The following is a 23586-nucleotide window of genomic DNA, read 5'->3' as shown; positions in this document are numbered from 1 at the left end:
CCAAAATCTCACTGTGCGTATGCACCTTTTAGAGATTCTTAAATCGTTTATTAACTTAGCAAGTGTAAAAGTCCTAGGTTGTATATTTTCTATGACGTCAAATAGATTAAATGAATATGATGAATGTTTTAAGCTGTAAACCGGCAAGGGTATTGTTGTAGGGATCAGTTATCCCTAAAGCTGGACACACACTACACAGATAAATTGTTCATTTGACCGATGAATTATATTTCTGTAGAAGGTGAACAATGTGTATACCTGGTATGTCCTTAAATTATGTGGATATAGCTAGCAGATATATTGGCATGTCTCGACACGCACCCGTACACTGACTGCAAGGATTTACATCACAGCCCTTTAATGCCTCATATGAGCCCTGGTTTGATTAACAGATGTGTCCATGTACATCTAGCCTCCCTGCGGGTTAAAGGCCCTTCTAGTTACGCTATGCATACGAAATGTTACGCTACAGTGGTTTCCTAAAAGCACTGCAATGTGTTTCCTCCTTGTCCACAGTGCACCAAATTTTGCACTGGTGATCAAGAAGATGGTGGTGAAGGAGCTGTTTTCCCTTTCATGTGTTACCCAATTTAAACACCCTCCCTTTATCTTCTTTCAAGATTCATTCTACACATCTCTTCACCTCTACTCACATTTATGTTGTGGTCTACCACCCCCTGGCCCCTCTTCCCAGCATTGCCAACTCGGTCCATCATTTCCTCTCATTCAACCTACCCACTTTTATCTTTGATGTCTTCAATTTCACACTCAACAAAACTGCAGATGCTGCTTCTAAGCTGCTTTCCCTATACCTCACCCAGAAGACCTCCTCCATTGTCCTCTGTATGCTCTGCACACAGGTAAACAAACAAGAGTCTGTAGTTTGTAACCAAAATATGATGCACAAGAGTCAAATGTGTAGCAAGTGAAACCAAACCTGGGGCCTGATTCTGGTTCACTTGCAAAAGCAATTCTCTCTTTAATGCACTGCATGGGGAGGCAGATGTAACATGTGCAGAGAGAGAGTTAGATTTTGGTGGGGTTTGTATTTCAAACTGATATCTATATTGAAGTGTAAAAATAAAGCAGCCAGTATTTACCCTGCACAGAAAAAAAATAACTCACCCAAATGTAATTCTCTCTGCACATGTTACATCTGCCCCACCTGCAGTGCACATGGTTTTGTCCATTTGAGAAGGAACTAGAATAACCCCTATTGTCTAATGTGTAATGATGTACTCTCCTGCGGGTCGCTAATGATATCCTTCCTCGTCATGCACTCAATTTTTTCCATTAGAGAGAGAATTTGCGGTACTTGTTTCCTAGCACGGCCACACCGATTCAGATCGGGGTGGTCGTGTCGGAAAAATCGGGTCGATCGCATCGCATGCGATTTGGTCGCATGCGATGCGATCGACGCGACCGACCGATTTTTGATCCGATTTTTTTCATTGAATCCAATGTAAATTGGGTCCCTGGGACCCAATTTTACATTGGATTCAATGAAAAAAATTCCCAACCCCCCCAAATTTAAGCGCGTTAACCCCAGCCCACGATAGACGCCAACCCGAAGCGTGGCGAGCGCAGCGAGCCCGCGAGGGGCGGCGGTACGCGTCCTCCGACCTTTTCATGCCCTACTATCCACGCCGGCGTGGAGTGAGAATAGAATAGTGTGGCGAGCGCAGCGAGCCACCGAGCCCGAAGCGTGGCGAGCGCAGCGAGCCCCGCGAGGGGACACGGATACCTTCACAGGTAAACGCGTCCCTTCGCGGGCTTCACAGGTGTCCGCGTCGCCACGGACACCTGTGAAGCCCGCAAGGGGACGCGTATAACTGTGAAGGTATCCGCGTCCCCTCGCGGGGCTCGCTGCGCTCGTCACGCTTCGGGCTCAGTGGCTCGCTGCGCTCGCCACACTATTCTATTCTCACTCCACGCCGACGTGGATAGTAGGGCATGAAAAGGTCGGAGGACGCGTACCGCCGCCCCTCGCGGGCTCGCTGCGCTCGCCACGCTTCGGGTTGGCGTCTATCGTGGGGTGACGACGGGGACATCTATAATGTGAAATGGGTCATATTGGCCCATTTCACATTTTTTCACATTTTTACAGCATTTCAATGTTAAAAAATATTTTAACATTGAAGCCTATGCAAAAATCGGGTGCATCGCGTCGCATCGCGTCGGGACCAATGTTAATGGTCCCGACCGACGCGATGCCCCCGATATTTTACCTTTCCCGACAAGATTTCAATGTTAAAATATTTTTTAACATTGAAGCCTATGGAAATATCGGGGGCATCGCGTCGGTCGCGTCGGGACCAATGTTAATGGTCCCGACCGACGCGATGCCCCCGATATTGTCTCCTAGCCGGCAAAATGGACCTGATTTCAAAAGAAATCGGGTCCATCGGGGGTAATCGTGTCCCTTAAGTAAGGGACACAATTACTTAAGATTGTGGCCGTGCTAGGAAACAAGTACCGAATTTGCTTTTGCGAGTGAACCAGAATCAGGCCCCTGGAGTGATAGTGAGACAAAGGTTAAAGTCCAGAATGTCCAGTCAAGAACCTGGAACATAACTGATGTTTAAGTTTTACAAAGTAAGAGCCTAATTAACTGGTGCTGCTGTGCTCAACCGGAAAATCAGTTTACAAACTCCCAGCCTTGATTCCTGTGGAGTGTCGCAGCAATTATCATTTTGAGAGTGTTAAAGGCCTTTCTCCCTTTAACCATCACCTCACTCCATTTAAAAACCTTAATGCGCTTACCACTCATTCTACTCTTCATTGAACACACTACTCTCCTACATCCCTACCCTCTCCTGACACAATTTTATATTTACTTCCTTGTTTACAGTAGTGAAGTGACCATCTGTTTGTATGATAATCACATGTATCCACTAGAATTTAAGTACATTTGCTCTTTATTAGTACAAGGTAAAAGCAGATAATAAAAAGTGAGATGGGTTACTCATCTTAGGGTTTAAGAAGCTCCAGATATCCAGATGATAAAACAACGGGGCCCTGTTTTTTTTCTCTTTAGTCCCGTTTGATGAGGTTTCCCACTCCTGTGTACTGTCAGCACCGATGGGGTTTAAATACCCCTCTTAATTGATTCATCCCCCACATCTGTGAGATAATTGTAGCCATGGTCTTAGACACCTTGAAAAAGATCCACAATTGGGATCAAAATGCTTTGGTTGTGACCAGTACACAGGAGTGGGGAACCTCATCAAACATGACTAAAGGAGAACCAGAGAAAAAAAAACGGGGCCCTGTTGTTTTACCCTATGGATATCTGGAACTTCTTAAACCCTAAGATGAGTAACCAGTCTCATTTTTTATTATCTGCTTTTACCTTGTACTAATAAAGGTCACGCTGGCATGGATATGGGCGGCCAGCTGACATCCGGTAATGTCAGCTGCCAGCTCCCTGCACCCATGTCACCGCCTCATTACCATGAGAACACCCAGCAAGCGCTGGGTGTTCCCATATGGTATTGGGGCAGCCCGGTGCACCCCGACCATCTCCGCCCACCGCATGCCATCATGGGTGTGTGCACCCGGTGAATCGAAAGTTTGCTGTGGGTGCACGCACCCTATGTCTGCACATGCGCAGAAACGCGCCTGCGCATGTGCAGACGCGAACCATCGGGTTTCCATGCGAATGCACAGAGGACCGAATGGACTAGAATAACCCCCAATATTCTTTTATAGAAAATGAAGCATGCATAGATCATAGTGATCTGTGCATTCCTTCACTGAAACTGACTTGCCACAGACAGATCATTATGATCTAAAACAGGGGTTCCCAACTGTGGTCCTCAAGGCACACTAAAGCAATATCGGCATTACTTGCTATATCGAAATGACAATTTGTGCAAATCACCTAATGTGTATGAACTATTGCATGCTCCCACGGGTCGCATGTGACAACTTCCGGTCGGCCCAGCTGCAATGAAATACATAGTGATGAAGGATGGAACAGTGATCGTTCTTTTGTTGATTAAATATTCTTGATGTTTATGGGCAATCATACGTGGTTCTGGGCGATGGGAATTTGGCCCAACCATTGGCCTGATTGCTCGTCGTTCTGGTGTGTACCCCATTAATAGTCCAGATTTTATGGATAACCATTCTTAAGCACAGGAGATTTAATTAGTGCCTATGTTCTTTTGATTTAATCCTCTTTAAGCAAGCATAGATACAACCAAATACTAAAACGAAAACTTCCAAATATTAAAAGAGGTTTCTTTTGCCCATAGCAACCAATCAGATTCTGCTTTCATTTTTTAGAAGCTTTAGTAAATTTCCCTCTTAAGCTGTGTACACACGGTGCGATTTGGTTGCTGATCGATTTTGGCTTAAAATCGCTTAGCAATATATTGCTCAGTGTACCGTTTTCATCAGCAACCAGCGATTTTGGTTGAAAATTGCAAGCTATTCTCATTCTGTCTCTACCTCATTTTGACTAGAAATCGCTGGTCTCCGACCAGCAATTTTTAGCCATAATCAGAGGAACATGCTCCTGCCACTAGCAACCATGAAGGGCTGGCCGCGGGAGCGTGCTCCCGACGATTTATCTCCCACAGGACATGAAATCACTAGCAATATGGTCACTCAGCGACCGTGTGTACACAGCTTTAGTGTTCCTTGAGCACTGAGGTTGGGAAATATTCAAGGTACTTTAATATTTAATTTTGTTGTTTTCTATTCTAACGAGTGGTTACTTTGTGGTTTTGAGGCAGTAGTTAGTATATCGGTGGTTACCGAAACCCACCAACAAACCACTGATGAATTGGAGGGATTTAGAACTCGCCACTAGTCTCATTACATTACTGTCTTTATTCCCAATTGTAAAGCACAACAGAATATTCTGTCGCTATGTAAGTAAATGTTATTAATTTTACTAAATAACAGCTTCTGTTAATTTATGAACTTGTAATGCTAAGTTTATAAATATGCAGTTTTTTGCGATACTGTGAAATAAAATGCATACAGTAACATTGCTGGATAGAAGAAAAACGTACTGTAGAAACCAAATATTGTCAATCTCCCTATGATAGTACAATCTGTACTAATTGTTATACGGGGCTCTATTTACTAATATTCCACTTGCCATGGAGAAAAAGCTGTTCCTGCTTCACCTATTATCATTGCAAAGTGTAGGTACTGTGGTCGCATGAATGTGGAGATCCGATACCCCATCCACGGAGCTCCAACATCCTCGGCCTCAGGAGCAGCGTGCAGCGTGGCAGAGGAGGTGAGGGGGAGGGCAGAGGCAGTGCTGCGGCCCCCCCACCAGCGAGCTCTGAGCGCCCCTGGCGCAGGACGGCTATTGATAAGCAGCGCAACTGCCCCCCAGTAGCACCATTGGCCTGTGTGTGTGGACCCCCAGAAAAGGAAAGGAGCATGGCAACCAGGCCGGAGACGGACAGGGCCGCGGACTCCCGGCAGTGAGCGCTGAGAGCCACTAGGGCAGGATGGCCAGAGGCAGATAGGCAAAGGACGCAGAACCTGTACCAGCTCCAACTGTAAGCTCCAAAGGGAGGAGGTATGGCTACACCACCTCGCCCCCCCCCTGACTCTCCCCCGGCCTCAGGGACTCAATCTCCCCCACCCCCTCCGCCACCACCACCACCCACGCTGGCTCTCCCTCTGCCTCCAGGGAAGATGGCCTGTTGAGCCCTTCTGCTGCTGTGAGCAGCATGAGCAAGATGGTGCCGCAAATGGCTGCCTAGGAACTGTGCACTCAGCCACATGTACTCCCATGTAAGTGTTATGTATATCTGTACTGTCACTGTTTAACTGTATTAACTGGCTATCCAAACCAACATCCTAGTTTGCGCAAGTATACCTGGCCAATAAAGATGATTCTGATTCTGAAAGCAGAACAAGGTTACTGCAGAGATGCACTGCACATTTTGTCAATCAAAGAGCTATTGAGTAGGTGTCCAGATTGCCGCTCTACAACTACCTTCAAGTTACAATATCAGTGCTGGAGAAGACCACTGGCAGTAAGTGTCTACTCTCCTTAGGACCACATACAGTAATGCTGCCAAAGGTGCCTATGGTACTGTAGCTCTGGTGTTCTAGTCTGCTAATAACACTTACAGAAAGAAGACAGACAAATCTCTTTAGTACATATTGAGAAACTGTACTTTGTGATTTTTGTTTTATTAGTAATAATAATAATAATAATAATAATAATGATAATAATAATAATGGGTACTTGTGTATTATCACGGCGCCCCCCAATGTTGGTCGCGCAATGTTTTTATCGCATTGCATGCCATACACCCGATGGCATGCGATGCGATGCAACGCGACGCAATTTTACACCACTATTCGATTAAAAATTGTACAAGCACCCTAATGGGTGGTTTTAAGCACCCTAATCGGTGCTTACAATGTAAAATGCACCCCCACGCCACCCCCCACTATAAACGTGAACCCGAAGTGTGGCGAGCGCAGCGAGCCCGCGAGGGGCAGCGGTACACGTCCTACGACCTTTTCATACCCCACTCCCACTATCCACGTCGGCGTGGAGTTGACTATATATAGTGTGGCAAGTGCAGCGAGCCACCGAGCCCGAAGCATGGCGAGCGCACGCGTATACCTGTGAAGTTATGCGTGGCTCCTCGCAGGGCTCGCTGCGCTTGCCACACTTTATTAAAATCAACTCCACGCAGACGTGGATAGTGGGGGTATAAAAGGTCTTGGACGCGTACCGCTGCGCTTGCCACGCTTCGGGTTCACGTTTATAGTGGGGGGTGACGTGGGGGTGCATTTAACATTGTAAGCACCCATTAGGGTGCATTTAACATTGTAAGCACCCATTAGGGTGTTTATACAATTTTTAATCGCATCCCATCGCATTGTATGCCATATACAATGTCATACAATTTAAAAATTGTATGCCATTGTACAACATCGCGCGATATCGCATATCATCGTATGCCTTATGGTATGCGATGCGATGGGCGCCGTGATAATACACAAGTACCTAATAATGTATTTATATAGCATTTTTCTCCTAATCGGGCTCAAAGTGCTTGCATTAGCCTTTTACAGCATAAAATACAAAAAAAACTTAACAAGGATCATTAGTGAAATGCTTGGGTGAACAGGAAAGTCTTGAGTCTATTTTTGAATGTTTCAAGAGTATAAGCTAATCGAATTGAGCGGGGAAGTGAGCTCCATAGAGCCATAGTCCTAGAAGCTTGACCCCCAGATGAATTCAGGGAAATTCTGGGTACTGTTAGTAGTCCTTCATATACCGATCGCAGTAATCAAGTGGGACAATAAGGGATCAGAAGCTGCATCAGGTACCTTGCGCCCAGGTCATGTAAAGCTTTGAAAGTCAATAAGCCAATCTTGAAAATTATTTGCCATCTTATAGGAAGCCATTGAAGGGAGTACAGAATGGGCAGCTGTATTTTGTACCATCTGCAAGCGGTGTAACTCTTTTTCTGGGAGACCAATGTAGAGGGCATATACAGACATATGTGACTGTAGGCAGATCTTCTGAAGGAATTAAGTGCTTGATTCTGGCTATATTCCTTAGCTGATAGAATGAGGATTTAATTGTGGCTGATACCTGATGTTTAAGTGTCAAGCCACTATCCAGGACAACACCAAAATGTTGCCCATGATGCTGTAAGGTGTGTGTGTGTTTAGAATCTGCTCAGTAAATAGCAGCAGTTATGCCCCATTTTCCATAAAATTTTCACTTACTAAAGCTGTTGCCCAATTGTACATTGTGTATCAATTATTTTCAATGGGGATTTTTTTTTTTGTAATCATTAATTAATTTAAAAAAAATGAGAGAATGCCTTATTTTGCCTACTAGCAACAAAATATTTGAGAACTGTTCTCACCTGTTACCGTACTTCTTGTTACAAAATCAATTGTCACTTCATCTGGCCTAGGAGTGTAATACAGCTGAGAGCACTTAGCCCAGTCAGAGTTCTTCACACAACAGATATGGTATGGGCTGGATGTAATGTAGTACAAGATCGGCATATGTGCACAATGGCCAAACTAATTTTTTTTTACAATGACAGTCATTTACAAGGAATATCACGACTTTTAAATGATTGCCCCTTAAAAACCTCAGGCGCAACCCTCACAGCACTTGGACCCACACCGTATTACATCAAGCCCTTAGAGCCCTAAGAAGGATAATTCTTCTCTGGCAAGAAGTTGATTTGGTGTAAGTTTGAGACATCTCATAAAGGGTCAATGTTGTTAACAGAGGACCATGTTTTTCAGTTCCTTGGGTAGAGGGGCTATCAAAGTACAAGTACAATGGTTTACTTTTGTTTGAAGCTCTTTAAGAAAGGATAAGCAATAAAAATAGTTCCTTCTCTCAAAGCCTTCCTGGTTACAGTAATTCTTGGCAAAAATATGTTGAACAACAGCTTGATTCTGACTTTCTACATACCAGCTCTTGGCAGTCAGTTGCATTCTCACAATCAAGTAGTGGTAAAACACTATGATATCATCACTATTTGGACAACTCTCCCTGTCTCTCCTAAAGAAAAGGCAAAGTTCTGAATGGTTTGCCCATCTGCCATTTTACAGCAAAATCGCACCAAATAAAATTATGTATATTGATATCTCACATTCTTTCCCATATACAGTATTGCAAGCTACATAACATATGTATATACATGTGTGGTAACAAAAATCCATAAACTGCAGTAAAGTTTAAGGCCAGTATTTAATTAGCAGCTGTAATTTACCATTGCTACTGTAATAGGATCACCGGGGGCTATCCAATTAGCCTTCAAACAATTCAGTTATCAGGGATGATTTTTCAGGTGCCTTGGGCAGCCTGATAATGACCATCAGTCAAAAATCACTATATACGTCTATTTTTAAATTGTGAAAAAATTAATGGTATTCATTTTATACCAGCTTAAAGAGCGACATATTGTTTACATTGTCGATGTGTACCCTCAGTTGCACATTTAGAATGATGTTGGCACATCTAAAGTTAATAGGGGGAGGGGCCCTAAACTGCACACTCTGGACATATGAGGTGCATCTAAAGTTAAGCATGGTCAATGAGATGACCCGGCAGATTACATCATGTTCCTGGATTCAGCCACTGAAGGATATATATGTGTACAGGTGACCAGTGTGTGTGTATATATATATATATATATATATATATATATATATATATATATATATATATATATATATACACATTGGTTAAGTTGCCCACAATCCAGGTCGTTGTAATGTGTACCTGGTATTAGAAAATTGCAGCTGTGAGCCAGAGACAGGAGAATATCCTAAGCACTGAAATAGTTAATATGCACACACAAATGTGCAAATAAAACCTACTGCTAAGAATGTGGATGAAAGTTATTCATAACAAATAAGTGCTGGAACATACTGTATGTCACAGATCTGAAATTTTGTTACAATGAATATGCTACGTGGAAGAATACTGTATTAATCATTTCCATATAGACTTGATTTGTCCTCTTTAGAAAAGGTCCCAGATGGCTAATTTCAGTCTGATTTATCTAATTGGAAAGCGGAAAAGAGCTCTTCCTTTGTTATGTGGCTTCCAGATGGAAATTTATAATCTCACTGTACATGCTCAGTTTTGCTGAGTATTTATCAATTTAATGAATATATATATATATATATATATATATATATATATATATGTCCACAATATGCTGTCACACTGCAAATCTGCATCACACAAAGGTGCCAATTCCAGAGTAATTTCATGAAAAATCTGGAGAAGGGGAGGCACTCCCCATCCTCAGGGCACAAAGCAAGCAAACAGTGGGCACTTACCCCTATAAGAACCCCCGAGGAGCTAGCACCTGTCCCCTCGCCGCCCAGCACCACCGTCCCATCTGCCGGAAGGTTACAGGTCATCACTTCCGGGAGCGTGGCACCTTAGAACCAGAAATCACATCTCTGTGTTCCAGCCCAGTTACCCTGCGTTCCATAGCTCCGTCATGTCCCAGTCCTCCTACAGGGCTACAGCGGCACTCTGTGGTTGTGGTTATTTTTAAAAAGGCATTTTGTTAAAAATATTGATAATTCTTCCACTTCACATGAATCTCTTTCAAATGGTTCGGGGTCAGGTTTGAAACCTAGATCGACATTTCACCCGGTTGAATCCTGTGGGAGCTATATAGATACTTTTTCCAACCTTATCAAACAAGATTTTGAAAAACTACTGTATTTGCTGTCGTATAAGACTACTTTTTTCCCCTGAAAAACATGCCTCCAAGTGGGAGGGTTGTCTTATACACTGGGTGCACTTATATAACAAACTATATTTTGAGTGGAAATGTTGGGGGGTTGTCTTATACACCCATTCGTCTTATACGCCGCCAAATACGGTATGTAAAAATGATATATCTAAAAAAAACGAATATGTCTAAAAATAAATATACAGCTATACGGGATTTGGAAACTAATAATGACATAATTATAAAACAGGTGGACAAGGGGGGGGGGGGGGGGGGGTAGTCGTCTTGGACCAAAATGATTATATGGAGGAGGCATACAGATTGTTAAATGATGTTGAAACTTACTCCAAGTTAAAAAATGATCCCACTTGTAAAGTGTGGAGTTAAGGATAAATGTTTATCTGTAAAGAAGTCACAATATATTATTAATCTGCCTTCTACAATTTATATATTCTACTAAATTCCTATGGTCCATAAGCAGCTTATTAAAACCCCTAGGGCGACCGATTGTCACCGGTATTGGCTCTGCAACATCAGCTCTCTCTGAATTTATCGATGTTCATATCAGGAAATATGTGATTGGTCTTAAATCCTATCCACACAAGTGTTATCATTTCTTGAAAATTTCAAATGGGAATCTAGTTATCTATGGTGTACTATTGATGTAGAGGCACTCTACACCTCGATACCCCATGAAGGGGGGTTTGCAGGTGTAAGATATTACTTAGAAAAAGATACTAACATCGATAGTCGATTCTGTGCCTTTCTTTTGGATTGTTTATGACTAGTAATGGAAAATAATTATTTTGTCTTTCATAAGGAATATTTCTCACAAAAATGAGGGGTAGCTATGGGGACGCCTTATGCCCCTAGCCTCGCAAATGTATATCTCAGTGAATGGGAAGAGAACAATATTGAGATCAATAACGTCTTTAAGTCTAATATCAAATGTTATAAAATATATATAGACGATCTCCTAATTATTTGGGACGGGGATATAAGATCCTTTGAAATGTTTGTTGAAAAATTGAATATCAACAATTACAATCTAAGATTTACTTCGAAATGTAGTCCAACCAAAATTGTACTTTGGATCTTGTTTTGGACACCCAAGATTGGTCTGATGGTTCCGATATTTCCACCTATACTCATGTTAAAACCGTCGATAGCAACCGTTAAATTCATTTTAACAGTAGTCACTATCATAAGTGGCTATCGAATATACCATACTCCCAGTTTAGACTTATTAGAAAGAACTGTAATTCCATGAATAAATATGAACAATCTGAGATCTTTGACAAAAGTTTTAAAGAAAAGAAATACCCTCCAAATCTTATCAATAAATGCAGAAAGAGAGAGCAAGAAATCTTGATAGAAATGAACTGCTCTTATATAAAGGTAAGTCTGCTTTGGTTTCCAAGGATAATAAAAAAATGTTATACCATTTATTACATGTTATAACTCATGTGATAGTGAAATACAAAATATATTAAATAAACATTGGGATATTTTGTTACTTGACCCTCTATTAGCTGATGTCTTGCCAAACAAAACCCAAGTAGTTTTTAAGGCCAATTCTCTTAAATCGAAGTTAGCTCCTAGTAATTTGAAGACAGCAGAAAACGCTGTTTGGTTACATCAACTTAAAGGATTTTTGGTACTCTTTACCTAGCACGGCGCCCACGATTTTGATCGTGGGCATCGCAGGTAAAAAAATCGTGGGCATCGCGGCCATTGAATGCACTAAAAATCGGGTGCGACGCGACCGACGCAATGCCCGCGATTTCCCATAGGGAACAATGTTAAATGCCTTAATTGACCCGATTTTTCCATAGGAAACAATGTTAAATGGCCCACAGAGGCCAATTAGCCACCCTGAAGTGTGAAATGGCCCCCACAATTGTTAACGCCACCCCACGATCAACGTCAACCCGAAGTGTGGCGAGCGGCGGCGGTACGCGTCCTACGACCTTTTCATACCCCCACTATCCACGTCGGCGTGGAGTTGAGAATAGAATAGTGTGGCGAGCGCAGCGAGCCACCGAACCCAAAGCGTGGAGAGCGGACGCTGATACCTTCACAGGTATACGCGTCCCTTCGCGGGCTTCACAGGTATCCGCGTGCGCTCGCCACGCTTCGGGCTCGATGGCTCGCTGCGCTCGCCACACTATTCTATTCTCAACTCCACGCCGACGTGGATAGTGGGGGTATGAAAAGGTCGTAGGATGTGTACCGCCGCCGCTCGCCACGCTTCGGGTTGACGTTGATCGTGGAAGATGCGGATGTGATGTGAAAACATCAGCGCAACTCACAATCGGATAATTGACTACATTGCATGGATGATTCAATTATCACATGCAGAGACAGAGCTTGCGTTAAAGCTCTGTCCCTGCGATGGGTCTTCACAGCACCATTAGGGTATTTTTCACGATTGCACCACCATCGCTATTACCATCACTACTGGAACCCCCTCCACATCACGACAATTACCCCGCTCCGTTACCCCCACCACTGGTATACTCACCAACCCCCGAGGATTGGCTCCTGCAGTGCTGCCGGTATTTGGGGCTTCCTTTTCCTGTGACCGTTAGTGCTGTAAAGTGAGCTGCTGCACCGATTTACTGTGCCGGGGGTCATAGTGCAGCACCGATTTACTGTACCGGAGGTCATAGTGCAGCTGACGGCCCCGGAGACCGCCAGCCTACCGGACCACTGATCCCTGGACCCTGGAGAGGTGAGTATGATTTTTTTTTACACTATGATCAGCCTGTGTAGGACACACAAACAGCTGATCACCCTGGCCCTGTCCCAGCACAGCGCTCTCTTCCAAGGAGCGGCGAAAGCTGTACAGAAGCCCAGAGCTCTGTGATTCACGTATTATCACAGGGCCAAATACTATTTTTTTTTCCTGTTGTAAATTTGGCCAGATCACATTTCCCATTATAAGTATGGGAAATGTGATTTGCTCACAAAAAAAAATGCAAATTGAAGGGTTTGGAGCAGTTTTTTTTTTTTTTTTTTTGAGTAAAAGTTAGTGAGCCCATTAATTATGCCATAGGCATCTATGGTAGCATCATATTGTAGTGCCTGACAGAAAGAAGGGGTGTACTCTGCGCAATCTCACATATATTCTAATAGGAAAATAAAACACGCTTTCAATCTATGTTGGTTTTTAAAAAAATATTATATAGAATTTATTTGTTTTATCAATAAATATAATGAATGTCAGAAAAAAATTAATTCATACAATAAAAAGCAGGTTATACTAATACCGGTATACACAGGGGGGGGGTGTGACAAAACAAAACAAACTCACATTTAACATATGGGATCCAACCTTCTTCAGATCCCATACAGGACTGTGCAGGACATCGCACATCACCTATTTGGGAAGTCTGCCGGCAGACCCTCAGCCACTACAGCACCCTGGTAAGCACCACAATTTGGACATAGTACCTACTACCCCAGTGCACAGATACTGAAGCACCAACTGACTTTTGAAACCAAAGGACATAAGCTAATTGCAATAGACATTACTTATTATCCAAGGAGGATCTATACATCCATTCATTTTATATGTTAAATGTGAGTTTGTTTTGTTTTGTCACACCCCCCCCCTGTGTATACCGGTATTAGTATAACCTGCTTTTTATTGTATGAATTAATTTTTTTCTGACATTCATTATATTTATTGATAAAACAAATAAATTCTATATAATATTTTTTTAAAAACCAACATAGATTGAAAGCGTGTTTTATTTTCCTATTAGAATATATGTGAGATTGCGCAGAGTACACCCCTTCTTTCTGTCTAGCATCACCCAAGGTATTCCGCAGTATACCCTCTACTCAGCTGCAATCACATATACTGGGATAGCGCAGTCCTCAAACCCCCTTTTTTTTCATATTGTAGTGCCTGCTGTTAGTGCTAGCAAGCTTTAGGCAGGATCACACTTTAGTGCATATCGAGATCCTATATGTACAAGAATTTTATCTGCCTTTTTTTTGTTTGGCCCCCTTTATCTCCTCTTAGCACATGGACACCATTATTTTGATAAAATCTCATCATCATACCACCCATTTCAATACGTAGCAAGCTAAATACAGAGGGGTGTTTTACTCCTCCAGAAGTCTCTGGAGACTACCCGAAATCTGGGATTCTCCCATATGTCCCAGGGTAGCAGGGTAGTGTTAAATAATTTTTGCTCATTCTGTAACCAAAGCTCATGCATTTGCAGATCAAATGGGAATAAGAACTGTAGTTTGGGTTACAGCAGTCGATAGGAGTTGTTAAGCCCCATACACCCAGGGTGACCCCGCTCTTCTGCTGAGTGACGTGCTTAAACGCGACCGCTAAGAAGAGGGAGGAGTACTTCGTACACGGACTGCGGACTGCAATCCTTTCGATAGATATCAGCGTGTGGTCCCGTTCCTGTGTGGGAGTGGTAAGAACAAGCATTCTAGGTTTAAAAATGGATCACATGTCAGAACAGAGCATCATGGGAGAAAAATAATATTACTTTAAAATTAAATATATATTCAATAACCTAAATTCTGGTAAAAAGAATGGGAAAATTAAACTAATGCATTTAAAGGAACAAACGAATATAACAAATATGAACAAATAAAAAGGAGAATGGTAATGTAACATGGTAACGCGGCAGAAAAAAAGCACTAACAGAATCCTGTAAATACACCGAAAAAAGTGCGAAGACAAGTTCGTTAAAAAAGTGTGAATAAGAGAAAACATTCCAAAGTGAAAATGACACTGATATTACGAAAAAGCGAAATGCAAAAATCTGAAGTTTTCGCATAAATAAGGTCGAAAGAAACTAAACTTTCACAAAAATCGCAAACAACGATTTTGTGGAAAAATCAAAGTTTGAATACCCGATAAGAGTTCGCATTCGAAAAAATAAGAAAAAGTGAACAGATTACGCTTAACACTACCTAACGCAAAAGTCTGAATACCCCCCTTAATATAATAAAAGAGGGTTCGCTTTATATTTTTGTACTGCTCTGCAAATGAATGTGCCCTTCTATAGTAGCTTGCCAATTCATCTCATGGGAATAGGAGTGGAAAGAAGTTTGCACTGCATGGTTGGACATCTAAGCATATTGATAGAATAAAATTCCATTAATTCCTCTAAAATGCCACTATTTTCATCTGCATTTAATTACTTTGTACTGTATGTAGTTGATGTTCTTGAAGTAAAAGGAGTGTCACCTATCATCTGCCTTGTCATGAAATACAACAAGAGGTTTTTTTCCCAATTAAAAAAAATATCATACTTGCCTACCCTCTCAAAATGGCTTGGACGCTTCCGAAAATTGTGTGGCCCTCTCGACCCTCCGGAAAGGTGGGGAAGTCCTCTGCATCCCCTTGATCAAAGGCACTTCAAGACAGTAGAAGGCCCATGTACAGATTCCATATGGGCCCCCTCCTCTCTAGCCAGCAGCGCTATGGACTCTGGGCACTAGGGTCACCGCGAGACCTTCAGCCCATACATAAAAGCCGCTACTGGACCCAATAGTGCTAAGTGCACACTCTCTGCAGGCCTTCTTTAAGCACACAAAACTCATCATTTTCCTCTCAAAAAATAATTCTGCCCTTAACTAAAAAATAGATGTGCTAGAATTGACACTCATGGAAATTGAGAGTACATAAGGAAATCTTCACAACTAAAACTGCATCGCTTATTTCCGCCCAGATCATTCAAAATTCCCAGAACATCAAAGAGTACTTGACGACTGTGCAAATGTAAGTCTGAGCCACCCTAAAAACGCATGTCAGTGATATTTCAAACACACCCAGAAAATGCCATGTTTCTGCCCCAAAATTTCCTGTCAGTCAACTTGCGACTACATTGCGATGGCGAAGCGTTCTTATTTTCATTTGCAATTTGAGTTTGCGAAGCGCAATGTGAATGCTGCACACTCACAGTTGACCGATAATCACTCGATTAGCATTTTCTCAAATTATAGATCCATGCTGAATTAGGCACTATCTGTCTATTTTTGCTTAAAATATGCATTTTATTCACACAAAAAAAACAATGGGAAGATAAAACTACAATGATGACCTGCAGTGATCATTTTGATGTGCGACATTTGTACAGTGCGCACATCTGAGTGCAACTGGAACTGATTGAATTGCATATGCAGTGCTACAATGCAATGGCTGTTTCTCATGCCATGTTTCATTGTGGTGCCAGATGTCCTCCCCACAGTCAGGATTGCGATGGTCAGAATGCCAGTGTCGGAATCCCGACTGTTAAAAACCCAACAGTTGGGATCCCAACTTACAGGTGCTATTCTCCTTTGTGGGGGTCCAAAATCCCCATAGAGGGAGAATAGAACCTGTTGTGAGCGTAGTGAGCCACAGAGCCCACATTTGGCTTTGTTGCGCTTGCACTGCTGTCTGTATACTGGCAGTCGGGATTTCGATGTTGGTCTACTGACTGTTGGAATCCCAACTATTGGAGCCCCATACCACACCAGTTCCATTGTGCTGCATCTGTAAATTTGTATGTATAGTTTAAAACTAATTTGTTTGCCGTTAAAGTCTCAGTCCACAACTCTAGTACTTTGAGTCTCAGCGATGTGAAAAAGATGCAATGTTTTAAGAAAAAGACAGGATGCTTCACCTCCTGTAAGCATCTCAATCACATCAGGCCATATGGCATATGACCAGCATATCTTGTATAGAGGCTAGCTGTATGAGGACACATCTATCGTTTGCATAGTTAAAAAAAAACTTCTGTTTATCAAGTTCAAAATATAATTTTATTGTTGAAAAATTGTTGAAGCAAAATAGGAGCAGTAAATAATACATTCTCATGAAAGCATTGATATTATGAAATACACTGAATAACTATAATTGAGCACATCTTGCAGAGTTATTTGCAACTAAGAGGATCATGTGACTCCATTACAAAACTGGTGACCAGATGCCGGGATGGTAATGGTACTTTATTATAGTATATGTTTGTGATGCACTGTATTACAAATTAGTAACGAAAGGGCCAGCTCTTCCATTAGGCAGCTGCCTAGGGCCCCAGGATGTGTGGGGCGCCACCAAATCACAAAATGATGGATGACTATGATGAATACATCCTTATTTTCCTTAATATAGATCAGGGGTGGCCAAACCGGTCCTCGAGATCTACCAACAGTCCACGTTTTCCAGGTCACCTAGCTGGTGCACATGTGTAGCCAATACTAACTGTCACATTTTAAAACATGCTGCATTCATTCCTACTATAGATCCACAGGTTGCCTGGAAAATATGCACCGTTGGTAGATCTTGAGGACAGGTTTGGCCACCCCTGATATAGATGGTAGCTGTGCAACCTCTAAGAAAGGGGTAACCAACTCAAGTCCTCGAGAGCTGTCAACAGTTCACGTTTTCCAGCTCACCTCACAGGTACGCAGGTGCACTCATTACTGACTGAAACATTTTAAAAGATCCACAGGTGGAGCTAATTACTTTACTTGTTATTCTGTGAGGAGACATGAAAAACGTTAACTGTTGGTAGCTCTCTAGGGGCGAGATGTATTAAACTGAAAATGCGGTAAAACCCCGGTTTTACCGCATTTTCCGATGTATCAAAACCCGACCGCACCGATACCGCATTGTAGGGTATCACCACCTTTGGGTGGCGATACCCAATAGAAGCCTATGGGCTTCTTTTTGCCACCCGCCGCCTCCGACGCAAACCCGCTGCCTCGCCGACCCCCCCTCTGGCTTACCTTCCTGAAGGGTCCTCCTGGACCCCGGAAGGTAAACCCCTGCTCCCCCTAGTGAAGCAGCCGGGCATCCTTCCGGCTGCAGGGGGGAGGAGGAGGAGGCGCCAGGGACAGCCTGCTTAGCTGTCCCTGGCGTGAGGGGAGCAGGAGGCGGCAGGAAGGTGATGGAGACCCCCCGCACACCACAGTACAGGTATCGTGGGGGGCCTCCGTCACCGCACCGCGATGCCAGCCGCATATGTTAATACATATGCGCTGGCATCGCGGCGGGGGGGGGGGCGCGAAGGGCGGCGATGTATTTTAATACATCTCGCCCTAGGACTGGAGTTGGTAACCCTTGCTCTAAGAAGTCACCTCCAGAGTTTCAGTTGAGAGGCTGGAAAGGGTGTATCATGCAGTGGCAATGTGGGGTTGGGGGGCTCTAGATTGAAGTTTTGCCTAGGGTGTCAAGAAGCCTTACACCAGCCCTGGTAAGTAATTGTACAGTATTTTAAGTTTAGAGAATGGACCTGAATGGATGGAAACCAGTAGGGACAGATACAGTCATATAATGCAGATAGCCAGGCTAAGCAAAAAACAGCATTGGGGACTCATGAATAAGGACTGGTATTTCCCTGAAATTGCGGATAATGCTGTGCAGTTAACAAGATATATAAACATTACTAATACCTAACACTATTAAACAGGAATAGAGAAAAAGAAAACAGGACTGGTGTGACATTAATACCTGCAGAGGTAGAGGATTGAAGAAGCTGGCTTGCTCGCTGATAGTAAATGGTGTCAGTGGTTCAGAAGCAGAAACCAGTTAATGAGAAACTGTCACATCCAGAACAGGTGACATATAATATCATAGCTCAAAGTGACATTACAAAAATCAGCAGAGGTTATTGGTAACAGAATTTCATGGTGAAAAGAAAAAGAGAACTACAGAAAAACAACATTGCACATGTTCAAGGGTCTGATTCATGTTTGTATGTAAAGCAACAAATCACACAACTTGGCGAAACCATGTTGCACTGCAGGTGGGGCAGATGTAACATAAGCAGGAAGATTTAGGTTTGCGGGTGGGGGGTTTATAATTTTCTCTGTGCATGGTAAATACTGCTTTTGCATGCAGTCTACAAATACTGAACAGCTTTATTTTTACATGGGAATTTAGGAAGTCATTCTGGTTGACTTGAAAAGCTGTGACATTCCCCGCTTTGCAAGCCAACTATCGCTGACTCGTTGTTGGCAAGAACGGCTGCCCTCCACTGGAGGGATAATGTCTCCACAGGCATGTGAATGCATGTTTTGCATAAACGTCCATTAGCAGCCTAGCGTGCGGTCCCAAAATCATTCAATGGTCGCCGACCATCGAATGATTTCTGTAGCACTCACAAATCTAAGTCTCTCTCAGATTTGCAGCACCCTGATACGTGAACAGGGCAAGCAGCTGACATCCAGTGACATCAGCAGCCCGCCAATGGAAGGCAGGAAACTGCCCTCGTTTGCATGGAGATGCCCAGCATTTTCCTGGGTGCACCCAGCATTTTTATGGGTATGCCCAGGAAACGCTGGGCATTCGCATGTGAACGCCCCCTGCATGCTCATATGCGCACGCGCAGATCTACAACATCGTCCCTGATGCGTATTCGCAACGGGACAAATCACCTAGTATGACCTCCTTAGATTTCAGTTTGAAGACAACAACCCACCCAAATCTAACTCTCTTTGCACATGTTACATCTGTTTTGCCCAGTTGCTTCTTTTTTTGTTTTACTTACAAACATAAAGCTTATCTCTTATATTGTGTGCAGTATTGTTACTCTCTGTTTCGCACATCATTTTCAACACAATTTACAATCAATAATTCCTGAAATAACAATGATTGGTAAAATCCATATTTAAGGCAAACATCTAAAACAATGATTGAAAAGCTATGACATTTTTAGTTGTGCTGCACATTTCCAAAGTGCCTTTAACATGTCTGAACCATATACATAGCACTATATGAAACAAATGTCAATTGCAAGTTGGTCAACATTTTGGGGGATATTTAATAAAATGTGAGTTCTGTTTCACATGGGATGTTGCTACGGGCACCAGTCGGAATCTACTTTTATACATTTAGCACCTTCTACAAGATATTAGATAGAATATGATTGGTTGCCCATAGCAACATCCAATGTGAAATAGAACTCCCATCAGACCAGCAAAGAAAGTGGAGGAGAGGAGCCTATTTTATTTTTAAATATATATTTTATTTTTCCGCTCTCTTTCTTTAAAGGGCTGAGCCAGTTCTGTCTCGGATACAGGAAAACCGGAGGAGAGTGATTTTGCCTTCAATAGACAACATCAAACAGGATACATTTGAAGTACAGAGATATGAAAATTCAGCTCATGGATACAGTTGGGAACTTTGGTGCATGTATATAAGTCCTCCTAAAGACTGGTGGGATGCTGGGGATCCATCTTTGCCTATAAGGTCAGTGAGCGCTAATAACTGTTCAAAACAATTTAAGTATTTCCCCATTATATAAATATAGAGTAAATCTAATATAATTCTGTGCACTCAAAACTGTACCCATTACAATTGTACTGCAGTCAGATGTATTCATTTGTGCAGGGTTTATGCAGAACAGTATTGAAGTATTTATTTTTAACTGTGACAGAGTTTGTGAAGGTGTCATAGCATGATTTTATCATAAGTTGAAATTTTAGAACTCCCTTTAAGTTGTAAAGGTGCCCACGCACAACAGAACGCAAAGTACAAAAACTATGTGCAGCCCTATCTTTTTTCACTAAATCACATCACATCTTGTTAAAAACGCGATGCGATGCAATTTAGTACAAAACGCATGAAGCACCGTGTGTGGACACCTCAAGATATCCATCGTACATTTTCCAGTAATATGTATAGGATATAATAGCTCTGTTGGCTTTAGTGTTTCTCAGACCTTTCTTTAGGGCCTCAAAAAGTCTCTGGAAAAATATGTCCCAAGTGGATTAATAGGATATAAAAGTATGTCTGAAATATAAAGATTTTCTGAAGAGAGGAGGCTTGAAAGCAATGTTATAATGTAAGGATGAACAGTAATTGGTAGGACCGAACAATGTCTTCTAAATGAAGAGCAAAATTATCAGGTTAAAAGATTGATATAGTAAAAGGATTTGAGCAAGAAAAATAGTCAACAGTTTAAATGTGTTTTAAACCCTAAATATTTCAATAGAATAATAAGATAAAGAGATAAGAATAAAAGAGCTATACTATTTTCTGTTGTAAATTCTACAGCGCAGAGGTTCACAAACTTTTTGGAGTCACAGTGCCCTAGAGTATCAGTATTACAATGCTTTTGTCCACATTTTATAATCGACAGCTATCAGCTCTAGATTTGCCTTTCATATGGGCCATAAATAATTTTATTTGGTCCTGGCCATCAACCCCGGCACTCCTGCAAGCACCCTACATCAACCCAGTGTTCAATGCCACCCAGTTTGGGAGCCACAGGTCTGTTCCTCTTGTTAAAAATGTTGGTTGTACAATGTTTATTTAGGGGACATGTGGTTATGTTAGGGGGTAGAAAGTGGCAGGCTGGGAACATGGGCATGTAATGGGGACACATTTTGGAAATTTATTCAGGACCACTTTAAATTCCCAATCTGCCCATGGCACCAGAGAAGGATATTGTATTGGAATTAGCATAAAGTCACAGACACAACTGCAGGAAAAGACACAAGGATTGCTGCAACTGTGTCCAACTGAGAATCAGGCCCTATAAGGAGGGCCCTTTCAACAGACCTGCCCCCTCAAAAGACCCTGCTTCTACAAGGGCTACTTCCAGAAATTCCATCCCTATCCACCCCTGTGTACATTGCAAGGTTCTTCAGACAAATAGATTTTATTATCTGACAAAATCAGTTTGGAACATGTGATGCATAATATACAGGAGTAACAATGGCATGTAGTGTAGTAGTATGACAGGTGTTTGTGGACACTGAGCACTACACCAGTGTGGCTGTATCAACACCACCCAGGTTCTACATACACGCTTGGAAAAGCTTGCTGTAAGTATAACTTAGGTTAGTGTGAACAATTGGACACATCTAGGCTACACATGAAATTACGTTTTACCTGGCCACAATATGTCTTAAGGTGCACACTAGATGATACTTTAAACAATATCATATTGAAACATATCATAATGACATATTTGTGTGTATGTCCAGTGAGTATATATTAATTGATAATGATGCACATTCCTGTAAGTCCTGAGCGATGACTTACATCGTCTTTTAATGCATGGCTCCCACTACTCCTCCCTCCTGCACGCCATCACTCATCGCACCAGGCTTCAGCAAGTGTCCCTGATTTTGAAATATGTTGCTAGGAACACACATTGTCTAATGCAGGCATGTCCAAACTGTGGCCCTCCAGCTGTTGTGAAACTACACATCCCAGCATGCCTTGCCATAGTTTTAGCATTTCCTAATAGCAAAACTGTGGCAAAGCATGATGGGACATGTAGTTTCACAACAGCTGTCGGGCCATAGTTTGGACATGCCTGGTCTAATGTGTACCAAGATTTAGCTGTGCTAGAGGTTTGTCACTTTGGGCTGAAACCCCAACTTTCAATAATATAAATTTATCAAGAAAGGGAGGTAAAATTGAGACTGCATTACATGTGTGTTCATTATTTTTTATTGCATTCTTGGAAATACACTTAGAAACACATTTCTTTCAACAAATTAGAGCTGGAAGGGGTACAATATTTTCAATTAATTAATGAATTTATTTAATTAAACTCACTAATGAATTGATTCAAATAAAAAAGATACATTTCCGCATCAAGAGAAACATGTTCCATCCTTTTATTTACATGAAGATTTAATTATGAAATGGAGTCCTTTAACTCCATGGAATAACTGTATAACAAGATATATTTGTAATTAATGTTCTCAAATTATAAACAAAACAGAAAAATGGTTTTCTTTTGCTGATGTCTGTTGTTAGCAGTTATAAATATAAAATGATAGCACAAACATCCTGCATATTGGGGAGAGAGTAGAGTTGAACATCTGCTATCTAGCACAGACTGCAGCAATGCACTTACTAAACTTTAGTAATAAGGTTTGCAAAATTAAACCACATTCTTGAGTTTTAAACTAAGAACATGTGGTTGCTATGGTAAATCTAATAATGGTCTGTTTTGTGCTCACAGATTGCTACTGGCTTCTTTATATCTGTGCAATAATTTCTTGACAAGTAGACATGAATTATTCATCGAAAATTATATTTTTTCTAATTGCTTTAAACCTTGTATTTATTGATGATAATATGATTTGCACATTGTACGAAGAATGGAAGTACTGTAAGTTTGCAAACCTGAAATGGAGATATGTTCCACTTTGTGGTGCAAAATGTTGGCCACTTCAATAAAACACCATGGATGTACTTCATAGCCATCACAAAATACCTACGTTTTACATGACTTCCCCTCAATTTGACTCGGATGTAGCCAATTAGCACACTTTGGAAAACACCAACAGTACATGTTTTCTATGGGTGTGGATTAGCTCACAGACAAGGTCTAGGGGGGTATGCAATCCAAACCGACAGCCGTGATCCTGG

At 42.0% G+C, this 23586-nt stretch overlaps 1 protein-coding gene across 1 annotated transcript in view; it reads left to right on the top strand.

The window, feature by feature from the left end:
* GALNT17 (polypeptide N-acetylgalactosaminyltransferase 17) overlaps positions 1-23586 on the top strand; it is a 369771-nt gene that overhangs the window by 189364 nt on the left and 156821 nt on the right. The window contains exon 5 of the mRNA XM_083174082.1: positions 20245-20442. Coding sequence (XP_083030208.1) covers positions 20245-20442 — 198 coding nt within the window. The remainder of the gene's footprint in view (positions 1-20244; positions 20443-23586) is intronic.

The sequence above is a fragment of the Crinia signifera genome, chromosome 2, assembly GCF_055691185.1.
Source record: "Crinia signifera chromosome 2, ASM5569118v1, whole genome shotgun sequence".
Taxonomy (NCBI): domain Eukaryota; kingdom Metazoa; phylum Chordata; class Amphibia; order Anura; family Myobatrachidae; genus Crinia; species Crinia signifera.
Note: the sequence above shows the minus strand (reverse complement) of the source record. Positions and strands in the feature narration are given on the sequence as shown.